This window comes from Asterias amurensis, chromosome 4 (assembly GCF_032118995.1).
Source record: "Asterias amurensis chromosome 4, ASM3211899v1".
NCBI lineage: Eukaryota > Metazoa > Echinodermata > Asteroidea > Forcipulatida > Asteriidae > Asterias > Asterias amurensis.
In genome coordinates this window covers 10109072-10134252 of record NC_092651.1, presented here as the reverse complement: position 1 = coordinate 10134252, position 25181 = coordinate 10109072, and the positions used below count along the sequence as shown (strand labels likewise).

Below are 25181 nucleotides of genomic sequence, written 5' to 3'. Positions count from 1 at the left end.
ATGTCAGAGCTTTTGTAAACATCAGTGGTGAGGTACCCCCCCCCACCCAATATCGTTCGAGGTTTGCGCATTTTGACCAAAAACGGGGCGAATCTAAGAGACGCAATAGGGGTGTCCCTTTTACGCGAGGCACGTATTAGTTCAAGGCATGCGCCAATTCTAGGCATCAGCAGTCACCCCCCCCTCTCAATTTCCCCTTTCTTGAAACACATAACTTCCAGTGTTAGTGATTAATGAAATGCTTTATGATTATTTTCATACTGATGCAGATCACCAGGCGCCTCCCTTTCGGGTACAAAATGGCCTTCCTACAACGCCACCAATGGCAAGATGATGTCAGTGTCCACGTGCCCCGGTCTTGAGCCCAGCGCAATGCCGCATAACCGATACCAGTTTTGGACTGAAGTTGTCCCGTCCGTTGCAGATGCGCCGTCAATTGAACCCACTAATCCAGACAACTGCATCATTGATGGCGGTTTGGGATTAACGTTATCCGCTGCTCAAGCCAATGCAACGATCAAAGCCCTGTTCGGGATCATGATTTGTCTTTGTATCCTAAATTTAACGTTTGTTGTCTTATACTGGGTGATCCGATCGAGGCACAAGAACGAGAGAGGGCGGTATAATGCAGGTACCGGACAGGAACATAATTTTGAAAACCCTATGGTCGAGTGGAATTAAGATCTTTCTAAACAAATATTATACTTTTTGTGGTCAGTATTCAGTCTACAGTACTGTACTTATGCAGTATGTCTTTCACAGTGCGAGATAACACTCATATTTATTCATACATTTCTAGTATTGAACTTTGTTAGACAGTAAAGATACCATTTCAATATGCGTACAAACAAATAACACATAATCACCATACTTTATATATAGACCTTTTATAACCTTTGTTTGCCATATAGTAACAAAAGTAAATATTGTTTAAACACAAAATTAAAGAATAATCGCTGAGTAAAAAACTTATACTATTAATATATATGTGGAAAAGACATAACACTGAGGAGGGAAATCATATTTAACTTTCCTATAACCAATATGTTACTGCTAATAAAACGTTCAAAAAGTTCAGACAAACAGTATACAATATAACAATGTAATTTAACCATTATTGATGTGCATTGTTTGTGGACGTGAAACAATTGATTATTCATGTAATAAAAAAGTTTCTATAATTATTATACATAAAACAAAAGACGCAACCTTGTCTAAAATAATTAAGGATCTTAAAGACACTGGACACTAATTGTCAAAGACCAGTCTTCTCACTTGATGTATCTCAACATATGCATAAAATAACAAACCTGTGAAAATTTGAGCTCAATTGGACGTCAAAGTTGCGAGATATTAATAAAATTACGTCGCAACAAGAGTAATAACAAAATTACTCTGTGGAGTTGTCAATATTGATATAGCTTTAAGCATATTGTGGAAAAAGTCACGCACATGAATGTTGTCAGTGTCCACGTGCCCTGGTCTTGAGCCCAGCGCAATGCCGCATAACCGATACCAGTTTTGGACCGAAGTTGTCCCGTCCATTGCAGACACGCTGTCAATTGCACCCACTAATCCAGACAACTGCATCATTGATGGCGATTTGGGATTAACGTTATCCGCTGCTCAAGCCAATGCAACGATCAAAGCCCTGTTCGGGATCATGATTTGTCTTTGTATCCTAAATTTAACGTTTGTTGTCTTATACTGGGTGATCCGATCGAGGCACAAGAACGAGAGAGGGCGGTATAATGCAGGTACCGGACAGGAACATAATTTTGAAAACCCTATGGTCGAGTGGAATTAAGATCTTTCTAAACAAATATTATACTTTTTGTGGTCAGTATTCAGTCTACAGTACTGTACTTATGCAGTATGTCTTTCACACTAGTGCGAGATAACATTCATATTTATTCATACATTTCTAGTATTATACTTTGTTAGACAGTAAAGATACCATTTCAATATGCGTACAAACAAATAACACATAATCACCATACTTTATATATAGACCTTTTATAACCTTTCTTTGCCATATAGTAACAAAAGTAAATATTGTTTAAACACAAAATTAAAGAATAATCGCTGAGTAAAAAACTTATACTATTAATATATATGTGGAAAAAACATAACACTGAGGAGGGAAATCATATTTAACTTTCCTATAACCAATATGTTACTGCTAATAAAACGTTCAAAAAGTTCAGACAAATAGTATACAATATAACAATGTAATTTAACCATTATTGGTGTGCATTGTTTGTGGACGTGAAACAATTGATTATTCATGTAATAAAAAAGTTTTTTATAATTATTATACATAAAACAAAAGATGCAACCTTGTCTAAAATAATTAAGGATCTTAAAGAATCTGGACACTAATTGTCAAAGACCAGTCTTCTCACTTGATGTATCTCAACATATGCATAAAATAACAAACCTGTGAACATTTGAGCTCAATTGGACGTCAAAGTTGCGAGATAATAATAAAATTATGTCGCAACAAGAGTAATAACAAAATTACTCTGTGGAGTTGTCAATATTGATATCGCTTTAAGCATATTGTGGAAAAAGTCACGCACATGAATGTTTTGTCAAAATGGTTCAATTTTAACCCGGATATATAAATAAACCAACAGTTGCTTAAAAGAAGACAATTTTCCCATCTCAAAGCAATCCACCCATTTTTCATGAATGGGGGGGGGGGTATTTATTTTTGTTCGGAGACTTTTGAACGCTAGGTGGCAGCAGATTTACTAGATAAAATTCCGTTGTTCACGTCGTTCTGAGCATGCTAACATTTCCATGAACAGTGCATTAAGTCTGCTGCCACCTAGGGTCCCAAAACACACTCATTGCGTGGCAACGATTTTGGGCAGATTCGGACGAAACAAGAATCAGGTGTATAAAATGTGTACAAATCCATTGAATAGCCAAAGGAGTTAACTTGAAATGTATGCAACCTCAACATATAGGGATATGGGTCAAGATAGCAAACATGGCCAGGTTCAGCAATTGTCAGTCGGCTGCCCATTTCTATCAACAAATCTACCAATGTGAGTATTAAATTGACCTTTCTTTGAACCAAACGCATTTAGTCTTAAAAGAACCTATTTTCATCTGATTGATTATAGCTATCCATTTGATACACGCTCTTTGATTGCTTTTCGTATCGGGCTGAACGGGTCTTATAAGCCACACAACCACCAAGGAAAAGAACAGATAAAACCAAACTACCTATTAATGCCCCCACAAGAACTTCAATCAGGAAAGTTGCTTCATCTGGGGTCAAGTTCAACCCAATACCCTTCCCAACAAGACAGGGCTCTGTTGGATCGGTGGTGTCTGGGTAGTTGGTCGGCTTGGCTAAGGGTGACAGCATTGTGATAGATGGTAGCAGGTTGGACCAGAACTGCACAAGGTGGGGCCAATCGTAATCCCAACCAGATTGAACTTCAGGACAGCCAGTCAGAGACATAAAGGCGAGGTTCTCTCTGTCAAAACGTGGCCACTCAACTCCGGAACGAGAAACGCCTGGTTTCCTATAAGAAATAAGGAGCTAACCATTAGCAATAAACTTGGAAAGAACCTAGCCCAACCCTAACAACCAAATGCATGTCTGCGGTCATTTTCAACACCAGTAAAAAGTCCACCTCTAAATAAACTTACCCATTGTGAATAAAGCTCTTCCACAAGGTCATCATCTCTAAGCTGATCTGCTTATCCTGGAGTCGGAAGGTGAGCTTGTATTCATCAACGTGGGAACTGTAAGGATCTCCAAACAGGAACTGAAGATCGTCACCAAAAGCAGGTCCTGCTTGTGGGGGAAGGAAGCTGTAATAGTGAGAGCTTGGTTCGAGATCGAACGAACAAAGAAAAACTTCTTTTCCCAAAGCAGCATGAAGCTCAGCTGCTTCCAATGTGGGTGACAAAGTCAACATATCTTGCATAAACTGCCTGACACTCCCTCTTGTAAGACACTCGTCCTCCATGCCTTTCCGTCCAAGATACTCAGTGGAGAAAGCTAAGGCAGCCTTCTCAGGATTATTGAATGAAGCTCGACTGACAACTGCAATGATGCCTTCAGCTTCCTCTTGAGTTGGACAGAAACTTACGTTGCTGAAAAAGAGTGGGAATGAAATTGCAGAGATTTCATCCTGGGTCATTCCGATGATCAAATCTACATTGTTGATTGTTCCTGATTTCAACAATGCCCTTGGATCATCAGTCAGAATATCACCATCGATTATTGGTCGGAATGGGAGTCCCAATGGGGAGTACCTGCTGCTCCCTGCAACATCCAGAGCAGGTTTCTCACGCAGGCATTTGATCATTACCTCATTGCTATCGATTGGACAGTCCACACTTCTGGCAAGGTTTCTAGCTTGCTCGATTGGACTCGGTTGGACAGAATTTGAAAGTTGACGCAAAAGACCAGAGGCACTCATTAGTACAACTTGCTGAAACAGCCCCTCTGCCTTCTCTGACATGACGAGTAAGTGTGCAATAACTGACCCAGATCCATGACCAATCACAGTGATGCGGTTAGAATCACCTCCGAAGCTGCCTATATACTTGCTGACCCATTTGAGAGAAGCCAACGCGTCATGCAATCCATAGTTACCAGGAGCTTCTTCATCTTCAGTACTCAAGAATCCCAATGCTCCAAGACGATGGTTGATGACAACTACGACAGCTTCTATGTTAGATGACAGAGGTACAGCATCATAAACAGATGACGTGCCGACAGTGCCTCCTCCAGGATGGATGAAAATGACGACTGGTAAGGAAGCGTTGTTGGCAACAAGTGGAGCATAGATGTTGAGAGTTAGACAGTCCTCACTGACTTCCGTCAATCCAGCGCGAACCATCCAGGGATCTTGTGGGATGTCTTGAGGGCAGGCAGGGGGTAGTTTGTCAGGGATTCCAAGTGGTTCATCTCCCCATGGTCCAGTGTCTTGCGGAGCCCGGTATCGTAAATCCCCAATCGGGGGTTTGGCATATGGTATTCCTAGAAACTCGACTACCTCTTTACCGCCCACAGCCTCGTCTGCGATCCGTATGGCACCAATTATGGACCCTAATACTTCGCCGACTTCACTTGTAATCACTACAGTTTTAGTTACGGGTGTTTTTGAGTTTCCTCCTCTAACCGGGACTTCAGTCGAACAGGTATCTGAAAAGATTGATTCTGCTATTGTAGGGACGTAGTCTCTCCAGAAGGCCACTTTATCTGCCTTGAGGTGTTGCCCAATTGTGATGTTTGGTTCCAGGATGAGATAAGTCTCGTTCTCAGCGTTAAACTTGGGCCACTCAGGTAGACCGGCCCCATTTGGATCTCTAAAACATGAAAAAAGAAGGGAGCAATGAAAAGTAGCAAATTTTCAAGTTGCATTGTTCATAAATAGACTAAGAAGCTGAGGGACTCACAACTTTGTTAAATGATTCTCTCCAAGTGTCAGACTTTAGGCCTTTTCACACTACAAAAAATCTCTGTGTTGGACACAGATACGATCCGGATAATGTGCACTGACCTTTTCACACTACAAATTTTCAAGACGCTGTCGATCCGGATAATGATTTTATCCGTGTCCAAACCAACCCTGCCCGGGAGGTGGGTTGATAAATCTCTACCCGTGTCGAAGATTCCAACACAGATCGCAAGCCGTAGTGTGAACACCTCCGGGTTCATTTTTGATCCATGTAGAAGATGCGGCGTGGATGTGAACCGCGGTAAAGCAATTATGTGCGTCAGTTTGAATTGCTATGCGCCATTACTGCTTTGATCCGTGTAAGACCTTGCAGTGTGAAACGGTCGCACAATATCCGGATTGAAAGTTACACGTGTAACCAAAAAAGCCGATTTCACGCAGAGCTAGTGTGAAAGCGAAGCTGTTTGTATCCGTGTTGAGGTTTTTCCGAACCAACACGGACCCTATCCGGATAAGGCTCGACACGGATCAAAGGTCGATAGTGTGAAAAGGCCTTATGTCTCTTTATGAAGAAAAAATTTAACTTCTAAAGCTGTCACGAGTCGGCCCAGAAAAAAAAAAACATGGGAGTTTAAGTAACCTTATAATGGGTATGTATTTCCACTATGTATCAAAATAGTCAGAATGCACATATTTTGCATATTGTTATAGCAAAACAGTTTACCCGTTTAAAGGCAGTGATGGACACTATTGGTAATTACTCAAAATAATTATTAGCATAAAACCTTTCTTGGTAACGAGTAATAAGGAGAGGTTGACAGAATAAAACATTGTGAGAAACGGCTCCCTCTGAAGTAATGTAGTTTTCAAGAAAGAAGTAATTTTCCAAGAATTTGATTTTGAGACCTCAGATTTAAAATTTGAGGTCTCGAAATCAAGCATCTGAAAGCACACAACTTTGTGTGACATGGGTGTTTTTTTCTTTCACTATTACCTCGCAAATTCGATGACCAATTGAGCTAAAATTTTAACAGGTTTGTTTTTGTATGCATATGTTGAGACACACCAAGTGAGAAGACTTGTCTTTGACAATTACCAATAGTGTCCAGAGTCTTTAAAACATCTTTACGTACCCATAATAAGCAAATTCCGCCCAGTATTGCACCGACTGTTGTGCCAGCATCACCGCCTCCGAGCCCGAAGGAAGAAGGTATTGTGCATAACCAAACACGTAGAATAAGTCAAGAGCATGGGGTGCGCCCGAAATCAGATCAAGAAATTCTGCTGAAACTAGATATTCCTTTCCAACGTCGTATGTGAAATAATAAAAGTACGTGTTGGTATTCTCAGCGGATTCAGCATGACGATAGACAAAGTTGACACTTGGTATAACAAAATATTGATCCCCACCTACATCAACATCTTTCACAACATTCTGTCTTGGGTCGTCCAACGTGTCTGCTCCATAATAAAACGCCAGAAGTGCATTGTTGACGTCTTCTGGGTTGCTGCATGCACATTTGGACGTTGTTATTCGAAGGGTTGATGCTTCGAGTTCCTCAGGGGTTAGACTACTTTGACTGAGTGAAATTACAGTTCCGTCCTGGCTATTCACACCCATCAGAAGATCATATTGTCCCACTTGTGATAGAGACGTCAGATAGTCAATGTTTGGGAGGAAGTCTCCGTCTATTATAGCACCCTCAAGGATGATGCTGGAATTATTTTGCAGAGTCTGCATGTCAAACTCCCTCAGACAGTTGATTAAGTCTCGGGTAGTACTTCCATAAGGAAGGTTACAACCAAGCACTTCACCTAGATTCCATGCTTGATACCGAGCAACATCTGTTGGTGTTATTATACCAGGAAAGGCTGCTCCACTTTGAGCAATAACGCGCTGGAACAGAGTCCGGTCATTCAGAGGTGAAGCCATTTGGTAGGTTACACTCCAACCTCCAGCAGATTCACCAAAGATCGTAATCTTGTCTGGATCACCACCGAAGTTTTCGATGTTATTTTTCACCCACTGAATGGCGAGTCTTTGATCCCAAAGTGCGTAATTACCAGGGGCTGAATCGTCTCCTGTACTGAGGAACCCAAAGAGTCCAAGTCTGTAGTTGATGGTTACTACAATAACCTTTCCTTGTAGGGCTAAGATGGTACCGTCATACAGTGATCCTTGTTCGTTAACGAAGCCGCCACCATGGATGTACACCATAACTGGGAGTGGTCCCATGCTGTCCATATCGTTATCAGGTATATACATGTTTAAAGTCAAGCAATCCTCGTCAATATCTCTATTGGGGAGAAACTGGTCAAAGGCTTCACTAAAAGTGATGAAGAACTGTGGACAGCTTGGTCCAAACATCGTAGCGTTGAGAATCCCGTCCCAGGCTGCTTTGGGAACTGGCTTGGCAAAGCGCAGTGGCCCAATCGGTGGTTCAGCGTAAGGTATTCCACTATATTGGGTTAGTGGAGGGAGACCAAAGCTAGAGATTTTCTCGCCCATGATCTGCCCTAGACTCGTATTCGTAACAACTGTCTCTCCAACAACATGGTGCCAGCAAAGACAACACAACAAGTACAAGATTATTGACACTGCCATCATATCCAACGGGGTTAACAGTAAAAATTTGGTGAATATGAGCAAATATAATCAGAGGTTTCTTCAAATTGAAAAACACACAGTGTAGACTGCAGTCAACTGCAGATTAAACTTTGAAATACTGTTTCTAGGTCAAGGCACTCCCCGACTTTACAAATGTAGTTTGTTGCCTCTTACGACTTGAATGCGGTCCATGGATTTTACAGCACAAAGGGTTTTTCAACCTTTGTATAAAAGTCATTCTTTTGAAAGAGCTTTTGAAATATTCCACACAGCTTACCAGGTAAATATACAATGAATAAGGCCATACTTAAATTTCTATAGACATTTCGAGTTCGTCAGTGTACATAGCTTGTCCTGTCTAGCCTTGTTATTAAGGCTACCAATCATGAGCCAGACAACAAAACAATTTTTTACAACAGTTGCGTAAACCAGGTCACAGAGCTGCGGGCCTATGTTCAGTGCAGTCTACAATATAAATTCAGTTCAAAATGTAAACTTTTCATTTTCAAAAAAGAAGGCTGGCTGTGTGACAGTTTCTGTCGGGGATAAAAATGTCTCCCTCAAGAAGACAAAACTAAAAAGTACCAGCGATGTTCAAAACCCCAATGTGCTTATCAACAAGACTCTAAGAGCAACCACAGACCGTTCACGACCGAGTGATTTCACTGACAGCATAAGAGTACCATGAACTATTTGTCATAAACAAACTTTTTGCTATATTAAGCCATTATAATAAACCCGTGCATCGGTGTGTGTCAAGCACCATACACAACCTTTACTTTACAACTAAAGGTGTGACATTGTGTACATTCAGATGCATCATATAACAGGCAATAATATACAACACTGGTCATAAGACACTTTTACATTCTAATTTCCAACATTTAAAAAAGTCACAAAAAGTATTATTAGCTAAATAAGTTTTGAGATGTTGTACCCCTTTCTCTATATTAAAAGTTGGTAAATCTCAGACAATGCTATCTCCATTACATCATATTTAATATAATTATTTGTCCTTTGAGCTGCGTGTACAAATAGTGCCTGCAAAAAGCTCAGGCCAAGTGGGTTTGGGCAGAGACATGTGACCTCAGAGGTAGCTTTAACCTAGTATAGGTAAATTAAGACGGGGGAAATATAAAATGTGTTTAAATACACGCAGCAACTGCATATTATATTGCAATGTATGACATAATAAATCGTTGACAGGGAATATTTGTGTATTCCAATATTCTAAAGTATGCAAACTAAAATGAATATTTATTACAGTTCAATTTGAAAATCAACTCACAGAACATTCAAAATTGCTGGAGCTTCTTATTCAACTACATTGTATCAGCCTACACATTCAGTGTAGATTTCGCCGAACGATAATGTAATGCCATATTAATTCACAGGCTTCAAAGTGAAAATAATGGTTTCAAATGACGAGGCAATAACAGTTTAATATGAATGCATGGAAGTGAAAGAGGCTACCTTTCATGCAAACCCAAAAAACTGAGAACATTATGTGACATTTCAGTGACATTTCTCACTAATCCATGTTCAAATAAAATATGGAAGCTTTGCAACACTGTCAGCCAGCCCACTTGGAGTGAACATAGACTGGGCCTAATTTCATGGCTCTGCTTACCGTAAGCACAGAATCGCCGCTTACGGAAGCAGGGAATTTTGTGCTTACGGCAAGCGTGTTTCACGGGTAAGCGGCGAGTTTGGGCTTCTGCGTGTGCGTACTCAATGTTAAGTTGTACTCTACACTTACAAGGCTAGCGCAGAAATTCGGCGCTTGCACGTAAGTAGGGAATCGTGATCGTGGAACTCGGCGGTAAGCAGAGCCATGAAATTTGGCCCTGGTCATTGGGTGTTTTAACTGGTATTTGGTCAATGAGAGAATGGTGCTGTAAATCAACAAATATCAGGTTTAGACCAAAAGCAACAACCCTTGATGGTCTTGCCGCTACAACACTTGAATCCAAGACCTTCACATGGACTCGCTAACATGCATGGACAGCGCGCCGTATCCCCCACTAAGCCTTGCTGCAAGTCTATTTGGTTCGATTTCAAGCTTCTGTAAGGCGTCGAATGGTCTACCGATAAAAAAAAGAAGAAGAAAAGCACGTGTTATCATGTTAACGTTTCAAGTATAAACAGTGATGTCTTGGACCAAGACTACAACACCAGAATCATACTCCTCGGGTGGATTTCACAAAGGTAGTCCTAACTTAGGACTAGTCCTAGGCAATGCTAAGAGATAGGACTGGTCCTAAGTTAGGACCAGTAACTCATCCTCACTTAGGACTGGTCCTATCTCTTAGCATTGCCTAGGACTAGTCCTAAGTTAGGACTACCTTTGTGAAATCCACCCCCGCTCTCGTATTATTGAGTACTTGCTATTGAGACTGTTTTGCAAGCATTGACGTCACAGGTTACATGGCCTATGCTTCGACAAACAAATGTACATAACGTCAATTTATTTTGTACAAAGTACGTGTTTATATAAAAGCAATACTTTGTTTATTGGAGAGACCTCTCAGCAGAACATTGTGCTGAGCATCTATAAACAAACATTAGAATAAAAAAAAATATTAAAAAATTACTTTCAGAACATTAAAAAGATATTTATGAAAAGGTAATAACATCCAGATTAAGATAAAGGCAAAATTTTAAAATAAAAATAACAAAGCAGTAAAACAAAAAAGTATGTACAATAAAGACCAAGGTATATTACCTAGGCCAGTCTTGGAAAGCTCTATATTTTTTGTCATAAACACTTACCGGTACGTGGTAACGAGCAATGGAGAGCTGTTGACCATTAAAACATTGCGAGAAACGACTTCCTCTTAAAGCCATTGGACCCTTTCGGTACAGAAAAAAAAAATTTTTAAAAAGATTTACAAATAACTTACAGGGTTTACAGAAGGTAGTGGTGAAAGACTTCTTTTGAAATATTATTCCATGAATTGCTTTACTTTTTGAGAAAACAGTTTAACAATATCAATTCTCGATAGCAAGAATTACAGATTTATTTTAAACACATGTCATGACACGGCGAAACGTGCGGAAACAAGGGTGGGTTTTCCTGTTACTTTCTCCCGACTCCGATGACCGATTGAGCCTAAATTTTCACAGGTTTGTTTATTTGATATAGAAGTTGTGATACACGAAGTGTGGGCCTTGGACAATACTGTTTACCGAAAGGGTCCAATGGCTTTAAGAAACATGGCTTAACCACATAAAGGAGAATGGACGAGAGAGTGTAGAATCGTCATTTTAGTCTCTTCTCTGAGTAAATTATTTCCTCCAATCTTTGTACTGTGTCAAACGGTGTTTTGTCACATTTATTATTATTATTTTTTTTATTTTTTTTTTTGCTAAGCATTGCTAGCAACATCATCCGAGTACAAAACTTGTATTAAAATTATGTCTTCACTAAAGTTGTAGAACTTAAAAAATGGTGTTGTAGACATTGAAATATTTCATTTTTTTCAGCTAAAAAGATTTTTTCACATTATGTTATTTTTGGAAAGACAGTCATTTTCAAGTTGAACTATCACTTTAGTTTGTACACTTTACAGTAGATTCGTTACAAATCTACATCTATGTGTAGATTCATAAAAACAGTCTACACTTTCATCAATAGAGTAATATCACAGAGATAGTTCAACAAGTAATAAAAGACTGAAGCCTTTTAACAGGCATCTGAGATATGAGAGCACTCAAATGAATTTGTGCAACAATGGTGTTTTTCTAAGATAATTCTCTTACGTCTTCGATGACTAATTGAGTCAAAATTTGCCCAGATTTTGTATTTTTATGTATATTGTTGTAATACCGCACACCTATTGAGAATTGACAACTACCAAAGGTAAAAAATTTCACCTTTCACATAACGACTGCCACTTAATAAACAATTCTTTGCAGGCGTAAAATTCATTGACATAAAGTCTGAAACTGCCCTCTATTCAATATACTAGGGCATAGAATATTATTTCAAAACGTACAATAGATTTGCTAAATAGTGAACCTGCATACTTAGATTTGCTAAATAGTGAACCTGCATACTTAAATTCACAAGTTATAGTTTCAACACAAAATATTACAAGTCAAATTTGTGGTCACTGTTAAAGGATACAAAAATAGTTGATTTTGAAAGCTATCTTACAAACGTTCATATACATTCTTATACTATTTATACAAAATAAAAAAATGGCCTAAATGCCATCCTACAGCGACTATAGTGATAATTTTCAGCAGTTACTTTGAACATTAACCAAAAATGAAAAAATGCAGTAAAAATTAACATGTTAATGGATGTTTTTAAGTGTCCCTTACAGACCCACTGGTTAGGTTTAAACAGCATTTCCTTTTGTTGCTCTTGAAAAATATATCAAATTCTTAATTTTGCCAAAGGCTGTCAGGACCAGTGAACGACGGCTATTATTATTCTCTAGTAGTTTGTCATTTTGTAATTTTTTATACAATTTTCCTGTTGTTGACTTTTGTCTTTTTATCTATAGCATAGTTTTATTCATCGCCCTTTAAGGCAGTTGTGCAACAGTACGGCGCTTTATGAGTTTTGCCGATTTTCGTCGACAAAAATCTTACAAAACAAATTTTGCTATATAAGTTGTGACAGATAATGCTGTTTGAAAAGAACATCATAAAAACAAATAAAATTATTTGTTCATGACTGGTGGGCGCGAGGAAATATATACCTAATGATGTCATGTTCCTAACAGCAATATCTTTTCGGTTTTTAGTTTAAGTCAAATAGTTCCTTTTATCAGTAGTGAGTTGTATTTATTATTGCAAAACCCTACATGAAAGTCTATTACTTTCTCATATTTATAACACAATTCTGATTCAAATCAGCCAAAATAGGACCTATAGACCTATAGCCGCACACTAGTTACCTCATTGCCAGTCAATATGTGTATACTATTGGATGGGAATAAACACACTCTTGACATAGGAGTGCAAGTTCAAGTCCAGGTCTTGACTCTTGTGTCCTTAAGCCAAACACCTAACCATTATTACTTCGTCCTTCAGATGAAACGTAAAGCAAGAGGTACCATGTGTTGTTATAAAAACTATCAATGCATGTCAAAGACTTAAGTACACACTTAAAGGAACACGTTGCCTTGGATCGGTCGAGTTGGTCTTTGAAGAGTGTTTGTTATAATATGCATATGGGTAGAAAGATGCTGTAAAAGTAGAATACAATGTTCCACACAAACATGCTTCGAAATGGCACAGTTTTCCTTTTACCTCGTCGACTAACACGGTCGGCCATAAATGGCCGACCGTGTTAGTTCGCACAGTAAAAAGAAAACCACGCAATTTCGAGGCAAACTTGTGTGGATCATTGTATTCTACTTTTAAATTATCTTTCTAACCATATGCATTTTATAACGAACGGTTACAAACGCTTTTTTATAGACCAACTCGTCCGATCCAAGGCAACGTGTTCCTTTAAGAGAAAGGGTCCACCTCAGTGTGTCTTGCAATGCGTTTATCTTCAATCGAAAAGGCTGTACTCAAAATGGAAGAAGGACAAAAAAGAAGAAGAAAAACAACAAAACAAAACCAACAAACATAACAAACAAACAAACAAGTTCCGTTTATGATTCTCAGGTCACACTTAAAGGCAGTGGACACTATTGGTAATTACTCAAAACAATTATTAATAATAATAATAATAATAATAGTAATAATAATAATAATAATAATAATAATAATAATAATAACAATAATAACAATAATAATAATAAGACTTATAATGCGCACGTATCCACCCTGCTGGGTGTTCAAGGCGCATAAAAACTTTCTCAGTAACGAGTAATGGGGAGAGGTTGATATTATAAAACATTGTGAGAAACGGCTCCCTCTAAAGTGGAGTAGTTTTCGAGAAAGAAGTAATTTTCCACGAATTTGATTTCGAGACCTCAGATTTAGAATTGGAGGTCTCGAAATCAAGCATCTGAAAGCACACAACTTCGAGTGACAAGGGCGTTTGTTCCTTTCGCAACTTTGACGACCGAAGAGCTCAAATTTTGACAGGTTTGTTATTTTATGTATATGTTGAGATAAGGCTAGTCTTTGACAATTACCAATAGTGTCCAGTGTCTTTAAAACTTCTTTCAAAAGAGAGCTTTCAAAACACCTTTCAACGTGGATTTATACTTGTTTCATATACAGGTGAAGGAGTCTCGTACTGTGGGTTATCAATCCCACTCACAGAATTTTCATAATGTGTCACTTTTGTTCCACCACTAATGGAGGCGAGGCCCACATCTTCCGTCTTGGTATTGGACGCGGTACGGCACGTTTGACAGCAGAACAGCCACCCAAAGTACGGTGCCACTGCCTTGCGGACCTCTTTAGGGCGCAAGAAAAACATGATGAAGATAACCACACCCTGTGAAAGACAAAAGCGGAGCAGGAAATATCTTAAAGAAACAACCATCCAATAGTGCATACTTGGTTCGGTTTATTTGCCACAAAAAACTTACATCTTAATTTTTTATGGATGGAAAATTGCATGGGGATGAAGATTATTCATTTTGATGTTACCATATATACACCAATGCGTGTTTGGCACTGTATACTCAGCACTTTCCCGAGCTGTGTAAATTTAGGACGTGAACTGCCTGAAACTACTGGAAAATCTCGGTGGTCTATTGTTGGCAATACACTTCTCTAGAAATGCAAAGGTAGTGGATTCTAATCCCAGCTGAGTAATATGCCTGTGATTTTTTTCAAAGAGCTCAGGAAAGTACCGAGTAAACTGGTTTGTCTGTTCAGCAGAGTGTGGGTTCGAATCCCGGTCGTGACACTCGTGTCCCTGAGCAAGAAACTTCACTATACTTGCTTCTCTCCACCCAGGTGTAAAGGGGTACCTGTGAGGGCAGAGTTGGTTCTTGTGATTGATTAGCCTTGATTGTGCTACATATTTGGCGGCACAGGCTGTATACTCCTCAGGGAGCTGAGATAGTTTAAGGAATGATTTAAGGCCCGATGACCAGGGATAGTAATGTTCATGAGCGCCATGAGCGTCACATACGTGACGGACCTAACGCTATATAAGAAGCTACTATTATTATTACAGTGCTAACACACATTGGTGAATATGGGTAAAACCAACATTAGTATTAATATATAAAACAATTAATTCCAAACAGTTACAAAATCTCTAGCTAATGCGCCTTAGGCTAAATGTACTTCATGTACTCCATAAAAATAGTTGATGTTCAATTTATTTTTTCAAACTGTTTTGACTCAGCCGGCCACCCCCCCCCCCCACCAACTTTTAAAATATAGAATAGCTTCGCAATGTCATCTTTATACAAGAACAACGATATGCCCAAAGTGAAACAGATTTCTTAGATCAAAGCTTGCAAATGTCTTCAACACCAGTAGTTTTCAATGGCTTTTCTTGGCTTTAACAAACAATTTTTACTTTGTAGATTGAAGATCTTGCGACAGCCATCGGGCAATCTCGGTAGTCTAGTTGTTAAGACACTGCTCTTAAATTGCAATGGTCCTTGGTTCGAATCTTGCCTGAGTAATATGCCTTTGAATTTCTTTCACAGGACTCAAAAATTAATATTCTTTACCTGATGCAAATTAAACATCTATTACATCGTTGCGGTACCCGCTGCCAAAACATACGACTCTAACTGCATCAATAGGCCACCGGGCAATCTCGGTGGTCTTGTTGGTTAGACACAGCTCTAAAACTGCAAAGGTTGTTGGTTCGAAACCCACCCAAATAATATGCCTGTGATTTTTTTTTTTTGACAGAGCTCAGGAATGCGAGTTTAAAAAGGTGTATATGGGTAAAAAAAAATTAAAAATTAAAGTGTTTATTCTGTTTTACAAACTGAATTCCAATTTTCGCTTCTTAATTCTGAACAAGCACACAACTTGTAATCTTTTATTTTTTATTATTTTATAAACATGAACTATACTGAATGTTAGAATAATTTACACCATAAATTACATCAGTTACCTGCAAAGAATTGGCAATGCAGAAGAGCAACTGAAAGGTAAAGGTTGCGACATCAATGGCGAGGAATGCGAAGACCCAGGTCAGGCCCATCAGGACCGAGATACCAATGGCGTTCTGGAGGCGTTTGGAGATCTGCTCCGAGGTGGACTCCTCCTGGACCTTTAAGAGGCTCCGCATGACCAAGACAAAGGTGATGATGTTGTGGAGGAGGACCAGGCCGATTGGAACCAGCAGACCGAGAAACATCGTCAAAGTTGCAGCTACGCTACAACTAAAAAGAAAGAAAGTAATAATACAACTTTGAATCCAATTCAATATTGTAAGTCTTAAATTGTCATGGATTAGAGTTTAAAGGCACTAGACAATTAAGGTCAGACTTACTTTCTAGTACTCTTTGATACCTCTACTTAACAAGAGGACCTACTTACTAGTACTCTTTGATACCTCTACTTAACAAGAGGACCTACTTACTAGTACTCTTTGATACCTCTACTTAACAAGAGGACCTACTTACTAAGACTCTTTGATACCTCTACTTAACAAGAGGACCTACTTACTAGTACTCTTTGATACCTCTACTTAACAAGAGGACCTACTTACTAGTACTCTTTGATACCTCTACTTAACAAGAGGACCTACTTACTAGTACTCTTTGATACCTCTACTTAACAAGAGGACCTACTTACTAGTACTCTTTGATACCTTTACTTAACAAGAGGACCTACTTACTAGTACTCTTTGATACCTCTACTTAACAAGAGGACCTACTTACTAGTACTCTTTGATACCTCTACTTAACAAGAGGACCTACTTACTAAGACTCTTTGATACCTCTACTTAACAAGAGGACCTACTTACTAGTACTCTTTGATACCTCTACTTAACAAGAGGACCTACTTACTAGTACTCTTTGATACCTCTACTTAACAAGAGGACCTACTTACTAGTACTCTTTGATACCTCTACTTAACAAGAGGACCTACTTACTAGTACTCTTTGATACCTCTACTTAACAAGAGGACCTACTTACTAGTACTCTTTGATACCTTTACTTAACAAGAGGACCTACTTACTAGTACTCTTTGATACCTCTACTTAACAAGAGGACCTACTTACTAGTACTCTTTGATACCTCTACTTAACAAGAGGACCTACTTACTAGTACTCTTTGATACCTCTACTTCACAAGAGGACCTACTTACTAGTACTCTTTGATACCTCTACTTAACAAGAGGACCTACTTACTAGTACTCTTTGATACCTCTACTTAACAAGAGGACCTACTTACTAGTACTCTTTGATACCTCTACTTCACAAGAGGACCTACTTACTAGTACTCTTTGATACTTCTACTTAACAAGAGGACCTACTTACTAGTACTCTTTGATACCTCTACTTAACAAGAGGACCTACTTACTAGTACTCTTTGATACCTCTACTTAACAAGAGGACCTACTTACTAGTACTCTTTGATACCTCTACTTCACAAGAGGACCTACTTACTAGTACTCTTTGATACCTCTACTTAACAAGAGGACCTACTTACTAGTACTCTTTGATACCTCTACTTAACAAGAGGACCTACTTACTAGTACTCTTTGATACCTCTACTTCACAAGAGGACCTACTTACTAGTACTCTTTGATACCTCTACTTAACAAGAGGACCTACTTACTAGTACTCTGTGATAACTTTACTTAACAAGAGGACCTACTTACTAGTACTCTTTGATACCTCTACTTAACAAGAGGACCTACTTACTAGTACTCTTTGATACCTCTACTTAACAAGAGGACCTACTTACTAGTACTCTTTGATACCTCTACTTAACAAGAGGACCTACTTACTAGTACTCTTTGATACCTCTACTTAACAAGAGGACCTACTTACTAGTACTCTGTGATAACTTTACTTAACAAGAGGACCTACTTACTAGTACTCTTTGATACCTCTACTTAACAAGAGGACCTACTTACTAGTACTCTGTGATAACTTTACTTAACAAGAGGACCTACTTACTAGTACTCTTTGATACCTCTACTTAACAAGAGGACCTACTTACTAGTACTCTTTGATACCTCTACTTAACAAGAGGACCTACTTACTAGTACTCTTTGATACCTCTACTTAACAAGAGGACCTACTTACTAGTACTCTGTGATAACTTTACTTAACAAGAGGACCTACTTACTAGTACTCTTTGATACCTCTACTTAACAAGAGGACCTACTTACTAGTACTCTTTGATACCTCTACTTAACAAGAGGACCTACTTACTAGTACTCTTTGATACTTCTACTTAACAAGAGGACCTACTTACTAGTACTCTTTGATACCTCTACTTAACAAGAGGACCTACTTACTAGTACTCTTTGATACCTCTACTTAACAAGAGGACCTACTTACTAGTACTCTTTGATACCTCTACTTAACAAGAGGACCTACTTACTAGTACTCTTTGATACTTCTACTTAACAAGAGGACCTACTTACTAGTACTCTTTGATACCTCTACTTAACAAGAGGACCTACTTACTAGTACTCTTTGATACCTCTACTTAACAAGAGGACCTACTTACTAGTACTCTGTGATAACTTTACTTAACAAGAGGACCTACTTACTAGTACTCTTTGATACCTCTACTTAACAAGAGGACCTACTTACTAGTACTCTTTGATACCTCTACTTAACAAGAGGACCTACTTACTAGTACTCTTTGATACCTCTACTTAACAAGAGGACCTACTTACTAGTACTCTGTGATAACTTTACTTAACAAGAGGACCTACTTACTACGTAGTACTCTTTGAACGTAGTACTCTTTGATACCTTTACTTGAAGAGAGGACCTATGTACATGTACTTACTAGTACTCATTCCAGTAGTCATCAGTCTTAACGCCTACGGTGATCCCCACCACCACCAAAGGAGACCCTGGTAAGAAATAGTCACAAGAGTATTAGGATGTTTTAGGTGGAAAACGTGCTGTATTTTACTTAAGTCGAGTGTAAAGATAACTTTACTGATTCAAATTCAAGACGATAACCGTAGGCCTCACTAAAGAAAACTTAAATTGATATAATGACTATCTGGTTAACATTATTCATTTCACACTTGGCTTTAACTTTAACAAACTATGGAGGTCAAATTATTGAATTATGCAAGCAGGCACACGCCTAGCATACCTCTTGGCCAATGACAGGGCTTCATTTAAGTCAGTGGAGGGCGCTGTTTTAACTTATGAAATAATATGCAATGGGCCTATCACTTTTTGAGCGTAATACAAAAAAGTCACTGGACTAATACAAGTTTTTTTTTTGCATCAGCGCAAAACAAAACAATTGGGGGGGGGGGGGTCGGAACATCACAGGGCAATTCTAACATGACATGATTACAATATTATAGGCCTAATTAAGCAAAAACAAAATAAATCAAAATATCTGAGCAAGCTAGATAAGAAAATAACACCATTTTACCAAAAAGTTTAAAAGTAGAGATAATCGATAATAAGAAGAAATAGAGATACACTAGAACAACAGAAATTGTTTAAAAAAGGAGAGTAGACAATTGCAGAACTACAGAATGTTATTTGGGAGATGGGGGGGGGGGAGGAGATCAACATGCTGGAATATTAATCAAGTGGGATTGAAAAATGTTATGTTCAAAATCACAGAAAGAAAACAAAATTGCAATGTTATACACATAAAAGAACGCATTATGGAAATACATCAGCAAAAACATTAAGTTCAAATACACTGAGAGAACAAAAAATGCAAATATCATACACATAATAGAATGCATTATGAAAATACATCAGCAAGAACCAAGACCTCTGCTATTCTATAGCAGACGTCTGACCACTAGACCACAAGTTGGTCTGATAATAATAATGGCAATAGTACATGTAATTTCACTCTCTCGACAAAGCAGAGCACTGTTTGAATATATAGAGAGAAAAAAAACAATTGCAATATTATACACACAAGAGAATATATTATGGAGATACATCAGAAAAAGCATTAAGTTCAAAAACCCAGAGAAAAAAAACCAATTGCAATATTAAGGCATAAATTGTCAAGAAACATCACACACTGCTCAAATACACAGAGAAAAAAACAATTGCAATATTATACACACAAAAGAATACATCATCAAGAAACATCAGCAAAATTATTACGTTCAAATACACAGAGAAAAAAAAACAGTTGCAATATACACACAAAGGCATCGATTATCAAGAAATATCAGCAGAAACAATTTGCTCAAATGCACCAGAGAGAGAAAAAAAATAGCAATATTATACACACACACAAAAGAATACATTGTTGATATACATCAGCAATAATATTGTTGACATTCAGAGGCACAGACATGTCTCATGATGACGATTTCAGAATCGCCACCGAAAGAAAATATCACAATAAAAATGAGCATATCAAAGAATACAAAAATAAGTACAATTTTTGCTTCAGGTACTTTCTGAAGACACTCAAATATTGAAATGAACAAAAACTGTTATGCAAGTTTGCCCCAAAACAAGCCATACTTGGTAAGGGGCTACAAGAAGAAAATATAAAAATATAACTGAGGAGCTGAAGCCAGGTTTGATAAGGGTTTGGTAAAGGGGTGTCCAAATTTGCTGGAAAATTAAAAAACTGGGTGTCCAAATTGTCCACTCAAAATGCATTTGTGCACAGCCAAACTTCTCTGTTTTCCATAAGCACTGATTCTTTGCTTATTGTAAGCAGCGCCATGAAATTGGGCTCTGGTCTCGCTGTAGCTGTACCCGAGGTTGCCGTTTCAGGCACAGCCTTAGCCCGAGCTGTGAACTACTCACCCCAAGCAAAGAGACACGCCTTGAGCATATAGTGGTGGACGTCCTTAGGGTTCATAGCGTTGACCGTGCTGTCATACATGTTTCTGGCCTCGACTGCCATCCACATCATTGTACTCAGCAGCAGATAGTGAAGTAAGGCAGACACCACCACACAGGCAACTTTTGAGCTCTAGTAAAGGAGATGGTATAATCTGGCAATCACTCTTAAAAATATTGCCAATAAAAACAATTATTTTGAGTACATTAACAGTGCCTTTAAAGGCAGTAGACACTATTGGTAATTACTCAAAATAATTATTAGCATAAAACCCTTTCTTGGTGACGAGTAATGGGGAGAGAATGATAGTAAAAAACATTGTGAGAAAAGGCTCCCTCTTAAGTGCCATAGTTTGAGAAAGAAGCAATTTTCCACGAATTTGATTTAAAGACCTCAGATTAAGAACTTGAGGTCTCGAAATCAACCATCTAAATGCACACAACTTCGTGTGACAAGGTTTTTTCTTCTTTCATTATTATCTCGCAACTTCGATGACGGATTGAGCTCAAATTTCCACAGGTTAGTTATTTTATGCATATGTTGAGATACACCATCTGTGAAGGCGAGTCTTTGACAATTACCACTAGTGTCCACTGCCTTCAAAGGGGGTGGTTCTTGACTCTTGACTACTCTTGATGCCCTTGTTACAATTTGTTTTTTAAAACAATCTTTTTCATTTTATTAACTTTGAAATTGCACCTTATACCTTAAGTATATAATGCCTGCAATGCGGCAGAGAGTATCCCCAAATTGTTCCAATACTATTGGTAATTACACAAAATAATTGTTATAAAAAACAATTACTAGGTAATAAGCAATGGAGAGCTGTTGATAGTAGAAAAAATTGTGAGAAATGGTTCCCTCTCAAATTTCTCACTAAAATATCTAAAATGAATTGGAGGCCTCAGCTGAGGTCTCGAATTCAAGGCATCAGAAAGCACCAAACTTGTGCGACAAGGGTGTTTTTTCTTCCATTATTCTCTCGCAACTTTGACAACCAATTGAGTTGAAATTTTCACAGGTTTGTCATTTTATGCATATGGACACTACTGGTAATTACTCAAAATAACAAGCATGGGAGAGCTGTTGATAGTATAAAACGTTGTCAGAACCGGCTCCCTGAAAATTTTTGAAAAAGTGGTAACTTCTCACTCAATAATAAAAGACTTCAGCTGAGGCCTTTTATTAAGCATCTAAAAGCCTTTTATAAGGCAGCTGAAAGATACTATGTAAGATTTTTGGCAGATTGGACCCAAAAATTTTGATTTAAAATTCAATAGGTATTTTGATGGGGGGTCAGGAAAATTACAAGCCTTCATTTGAGCCATTGCTCGAAAAAGTCTGCCAATTATTAGTAGCAGTGAAATAAAGTGCTCCAATTAGTTTTTGTCGGGATCCCGACAATATATCACGTGACCAATTCTTATGTGTTTTATAAGAACATTTTTAATTTTTGTCATGGTTCCTGACCATTTCAAGTAAAAGTTTAACTTGTTTTTGTCACAGCAGGTGATACTCTTTGAAATAGTACAATTCGCTCAAAAAATCTATTTTTTTAATGTTTGGGGCCAAAAATCTGTACACAAACTATGATGACCAATTGAGCTCAAAATGTTATGCACATGTCTGGATACACCAAGTGAAAATACTGGTTTTTGACAAACACCAGTAGTGTCTAGTGTCTTTAACACACCTTTTCCCTCTTGTAAAGAAGTACATTCGCACTGATAAGACAGAAACCAAATGAATCTGGAAACTTACCACAGCGTTCTCAACACCAGCCAGGAAGACAATGTACAACAACAGCAACGAGACGCAGAAATGGATGAAGATCTTTCGAGATTTGCCTGTTCTTAGTTGCCTGTGAAAACCAAATAATCAATTGAAGACTATAAGTAATAATAACAATAATAGCATAGGCGTCCGGATGTTGTGCTATTAGATAAGACGAAGAAGATGTGTCATCTCATTGACATAGCTGTGCCAGGTGATATAAGGGTAGCTTCGAAGGAGATGGAAAAGATCGAGAAGTACCAGGACCTGGCCAGGGAACTTCGTAAGATTTGGCAGGTAAAGGTAAAAATAGTCCCCGTGGTGGTTGGAGCACTTGGCACCATTCCCAAAGCACTGGGGAAACATCTAGATGAAATAGGGACAAATGTGAGGGTAGATCTGTTACAGAAGGCAGCGCTTTTGGGAACAGCGAGGATCCTGAGAAAGACCCTTGAGATCTAGGGCTATGGGACGTAGCCCGACTCGAGGAGTTACCGGCACAAAGGAAAATGAGATCTTTCTTTTGCATGCTGTGATAAAATGAAATAATAATAATAATAATAATAATAATAATAATAATAATAATAATAATAATAATAATAATAATAATAATAATAATAATAATAATAATAATAATAATAATAATAATAATAATAATAATAATAATAATAATAATAATAATATTTAAATCTTATATAGTGCATTATATCAACAAATAATCTCAATGCACTTTACATTACTATTACAGATACTGATAATCAATTAAAAACAATGAAAGATAATAAAAAGCACGTTAAAAATCAATGGTAAAGTAATAATAAGTATACGATTGGTGATGAACAGAAGACAAAACATAAGTTTAAATTTGAACACTCTCTAATAAAAAAAGCACATTAAAAACATTGGAACAACATTAATAAGTACACGATTGATAATAATAATAAAAACAAATTCTTATATAGCGCCTTTCACAATAACCGTATCATTGCGCTTTACATTAGTGCCCTGGTCATACGGCCAATAACATTCCTGTAATGTTTCTCAGCTCCCTGGGCAGTATACAGCCCTGAGCTGCCTGTAAGGCGCTTGTGGCTTTGCATACACAAAGATCAACCTCTACCCTCGCAGGTACCCATTTATACCCCTGGGTGAAGAGAAGCAATTATAGTAAAGTATCTTGCTCAAGGACACAAGTGTAACGACCGGAACTCGAACCCACACTCAGGTGAATCAGCACCAGAACTTGAATTTGATGCTCTAAACCACTCGGCCATGACACTCTACAGTGATGATGAACACAAGGCAACATATTTTAGTTTTCAATAAGAACACTCTCTAATTTACCTTAAATGTTCTGCCCCAAGTTCTTTGGACATAAACAACCCGCTTGAGCCGTCATTCTTTGACCACTCAATCGTGAACCACACATTCTCACACAACAAGGATATTTACAAACTCTATTATTTACCTTGAAGAGTTCTTTTCAAAGCATGATAAGTGTTATGTCCTATCCCTGAATGACTGGCACAGGTTATTGATGTACGTTTCAAACATTTAATGTCAACTTCATTGCTCCAAACTAGAACTAACTCTTACTCACAACTGAACTCTTATGACTAATTACAACAACACAACAGCGTATGCACAAAGCTTCAAGTGGCAAGCAACTTAAAGGAACACGTTGCCTTGGATCGGTCGAGTTGGTCTTTGAAAAGCGTTTGTAACCGTTCGTTATAAAATGCTTATAGGTAGAAAGATGTTGTAAAAGTAGAATACAATGATCCACACAAACATGCCTCGAAATTGCACAGTTTTCCTTTTGGTCGGCCACTTATGGGAGTTAAATTTCATAAATGGCCGACCGTGTTAGTTCGCAAAGAGAAGGGGTTCCCCGGGGTGTGTATGGCAGTGTGTTTATCTTCAAATAATACTTGGTTCTTATATTATAATTTATCACACAAGCGCGAGTGGAATATGGAAAAATATAGCGCTTCTGCGTCCCATATCCAACGAGGCAGACGCACTATATTTTCCGTATTTCCACGAGAGCGCGCGTGTGATAACGTATTTATCTTCAAGCAAACTTGGCATGTGACATAGAACACACAAGACGCAGGTAGTGATATTAGCCGTGCAATATAGGTTTTTATCACCACTCTATTCTGCATATCTGATTGGAGGATTAGCGCATACTTTAAGATAAAGCGCTTTATCACACCCCTATGGGCTGTTCAAAGCGTCCAGTATTTTTTCCTGCAAAGTATGTGGAGCTAAGTATTGAAGTATGAAACCAATTCCTTTACAGCACCATGTAGTGGTTTACAAGGTGCTGTGGCACAATATGCTGCCAATCAAACCAGGAACACCGGGATGAGCCCCTTCGTTTTAAAATAAGTGCACTGGGTTACTTTAGGTGCATTACACAACATATGGGACCTGCGGCTTTCCGTCCTTTATTGGTTACGAGTAATGGGGAGAGGTTGATGG

The 25181-nt window shown here is 38.2% G+C and overlaps 2 protein-coding genes and 1 long non-coding RNA gene across 5 annotated transcripts in view; all 3 read right to left on the bottom strand.

Annotated features, from left to right (window-relative positions):
• Positions 1–752: 752 nt before the first annotated feature.
• Positions 753–10233, bottom strand: LOC139936121 (uncharacterized). Its single transcript, XM_071930852.1, has 3 exons — positions 6566–10233; positions 3670–5340; positions 753–3542 (listed from the first exon to the last, which is right to left on the bottom strand). The coding sequence occupies exons 1-3, from the start codon at positions 8038–8040 to the stop codon at positions 3101–3103; spliced, it is 3588 nt and encodes a 1195-aa protein (XP_071786953.1). The 5' UTR covers positions 8041–10233; the 3' UTR covers positions 753–3100.
• A 682-nt stretch (positions 10234–10915) lies between these two features.
• LOC139936120 (uncharacterized) lies at positions 10916–13432 on the bottom strand. The gene is made up of 2 exons (XR_011785904.1): positions 12092–13432; positions 10916–12061 (listed from the first exon to the last, which is right to left on the bottom strand). It is a non-coding gene; the product is annotated as an uncharacterized lncRNA (long non-coding RNA).
• Positions 13433–25181, bottom strand: part of LOC139936118 (adhesion G-protein coupled receptor G7-like) — a 70682-nt gene continuing 58933 nt past the window's right edge. For all 3 annotated transcript variants that reach the window (XM_071930850.1, XM_071930851.1, XM_071930849.1), the window contains 5 exons: positions 22683–22782; positions 20885–21053; positions 18915–18981; positions 16049–16319; positions 13433–14455 (listed from right to left, as the gene is read on the bottom strand). In XM_071930850.1, the coding sequence (XP_071786951.1) occupies positions 14204–14455; positions 16049–16319; positions 18915–18981; positions 20885–21053; positions 22683–22782 (859 nt within the window). In that variant the 3' untranslated portion in view covers positions 13433–14203. The remainder of the gene's footprint in view (positions 14456–16048; positions 16320–18914; positions 18982–20884; positions 21054–22682; positions 22783–25181) is intronic.

Excerpts from the sequence above, each read along its gene's own strand:
- LOC139936121 (XM_071930852.1), bottom strand. The coding sequence starts at position 8,040 with ATGATGGCAGTGTCAATAATCTTGTACTTGTTGTGTTGTCTTTGCTGG. Across the intron at positions 5,341-6,565 it reads GCGGAATTTGCTTATTATGG|AGATCCAAATGGGGCCGGTC; the intron begins GTACGTAAAGAT and ends TTCATGTTTTAG. Across the intron at positions 3,543-3,669 it reads AAGAGCTTTATTCACAATGG|GAAACCAGGCGTTTCTCGTT; the intron begins GTAAGTTTATTT and ends TATTTCTTATAG.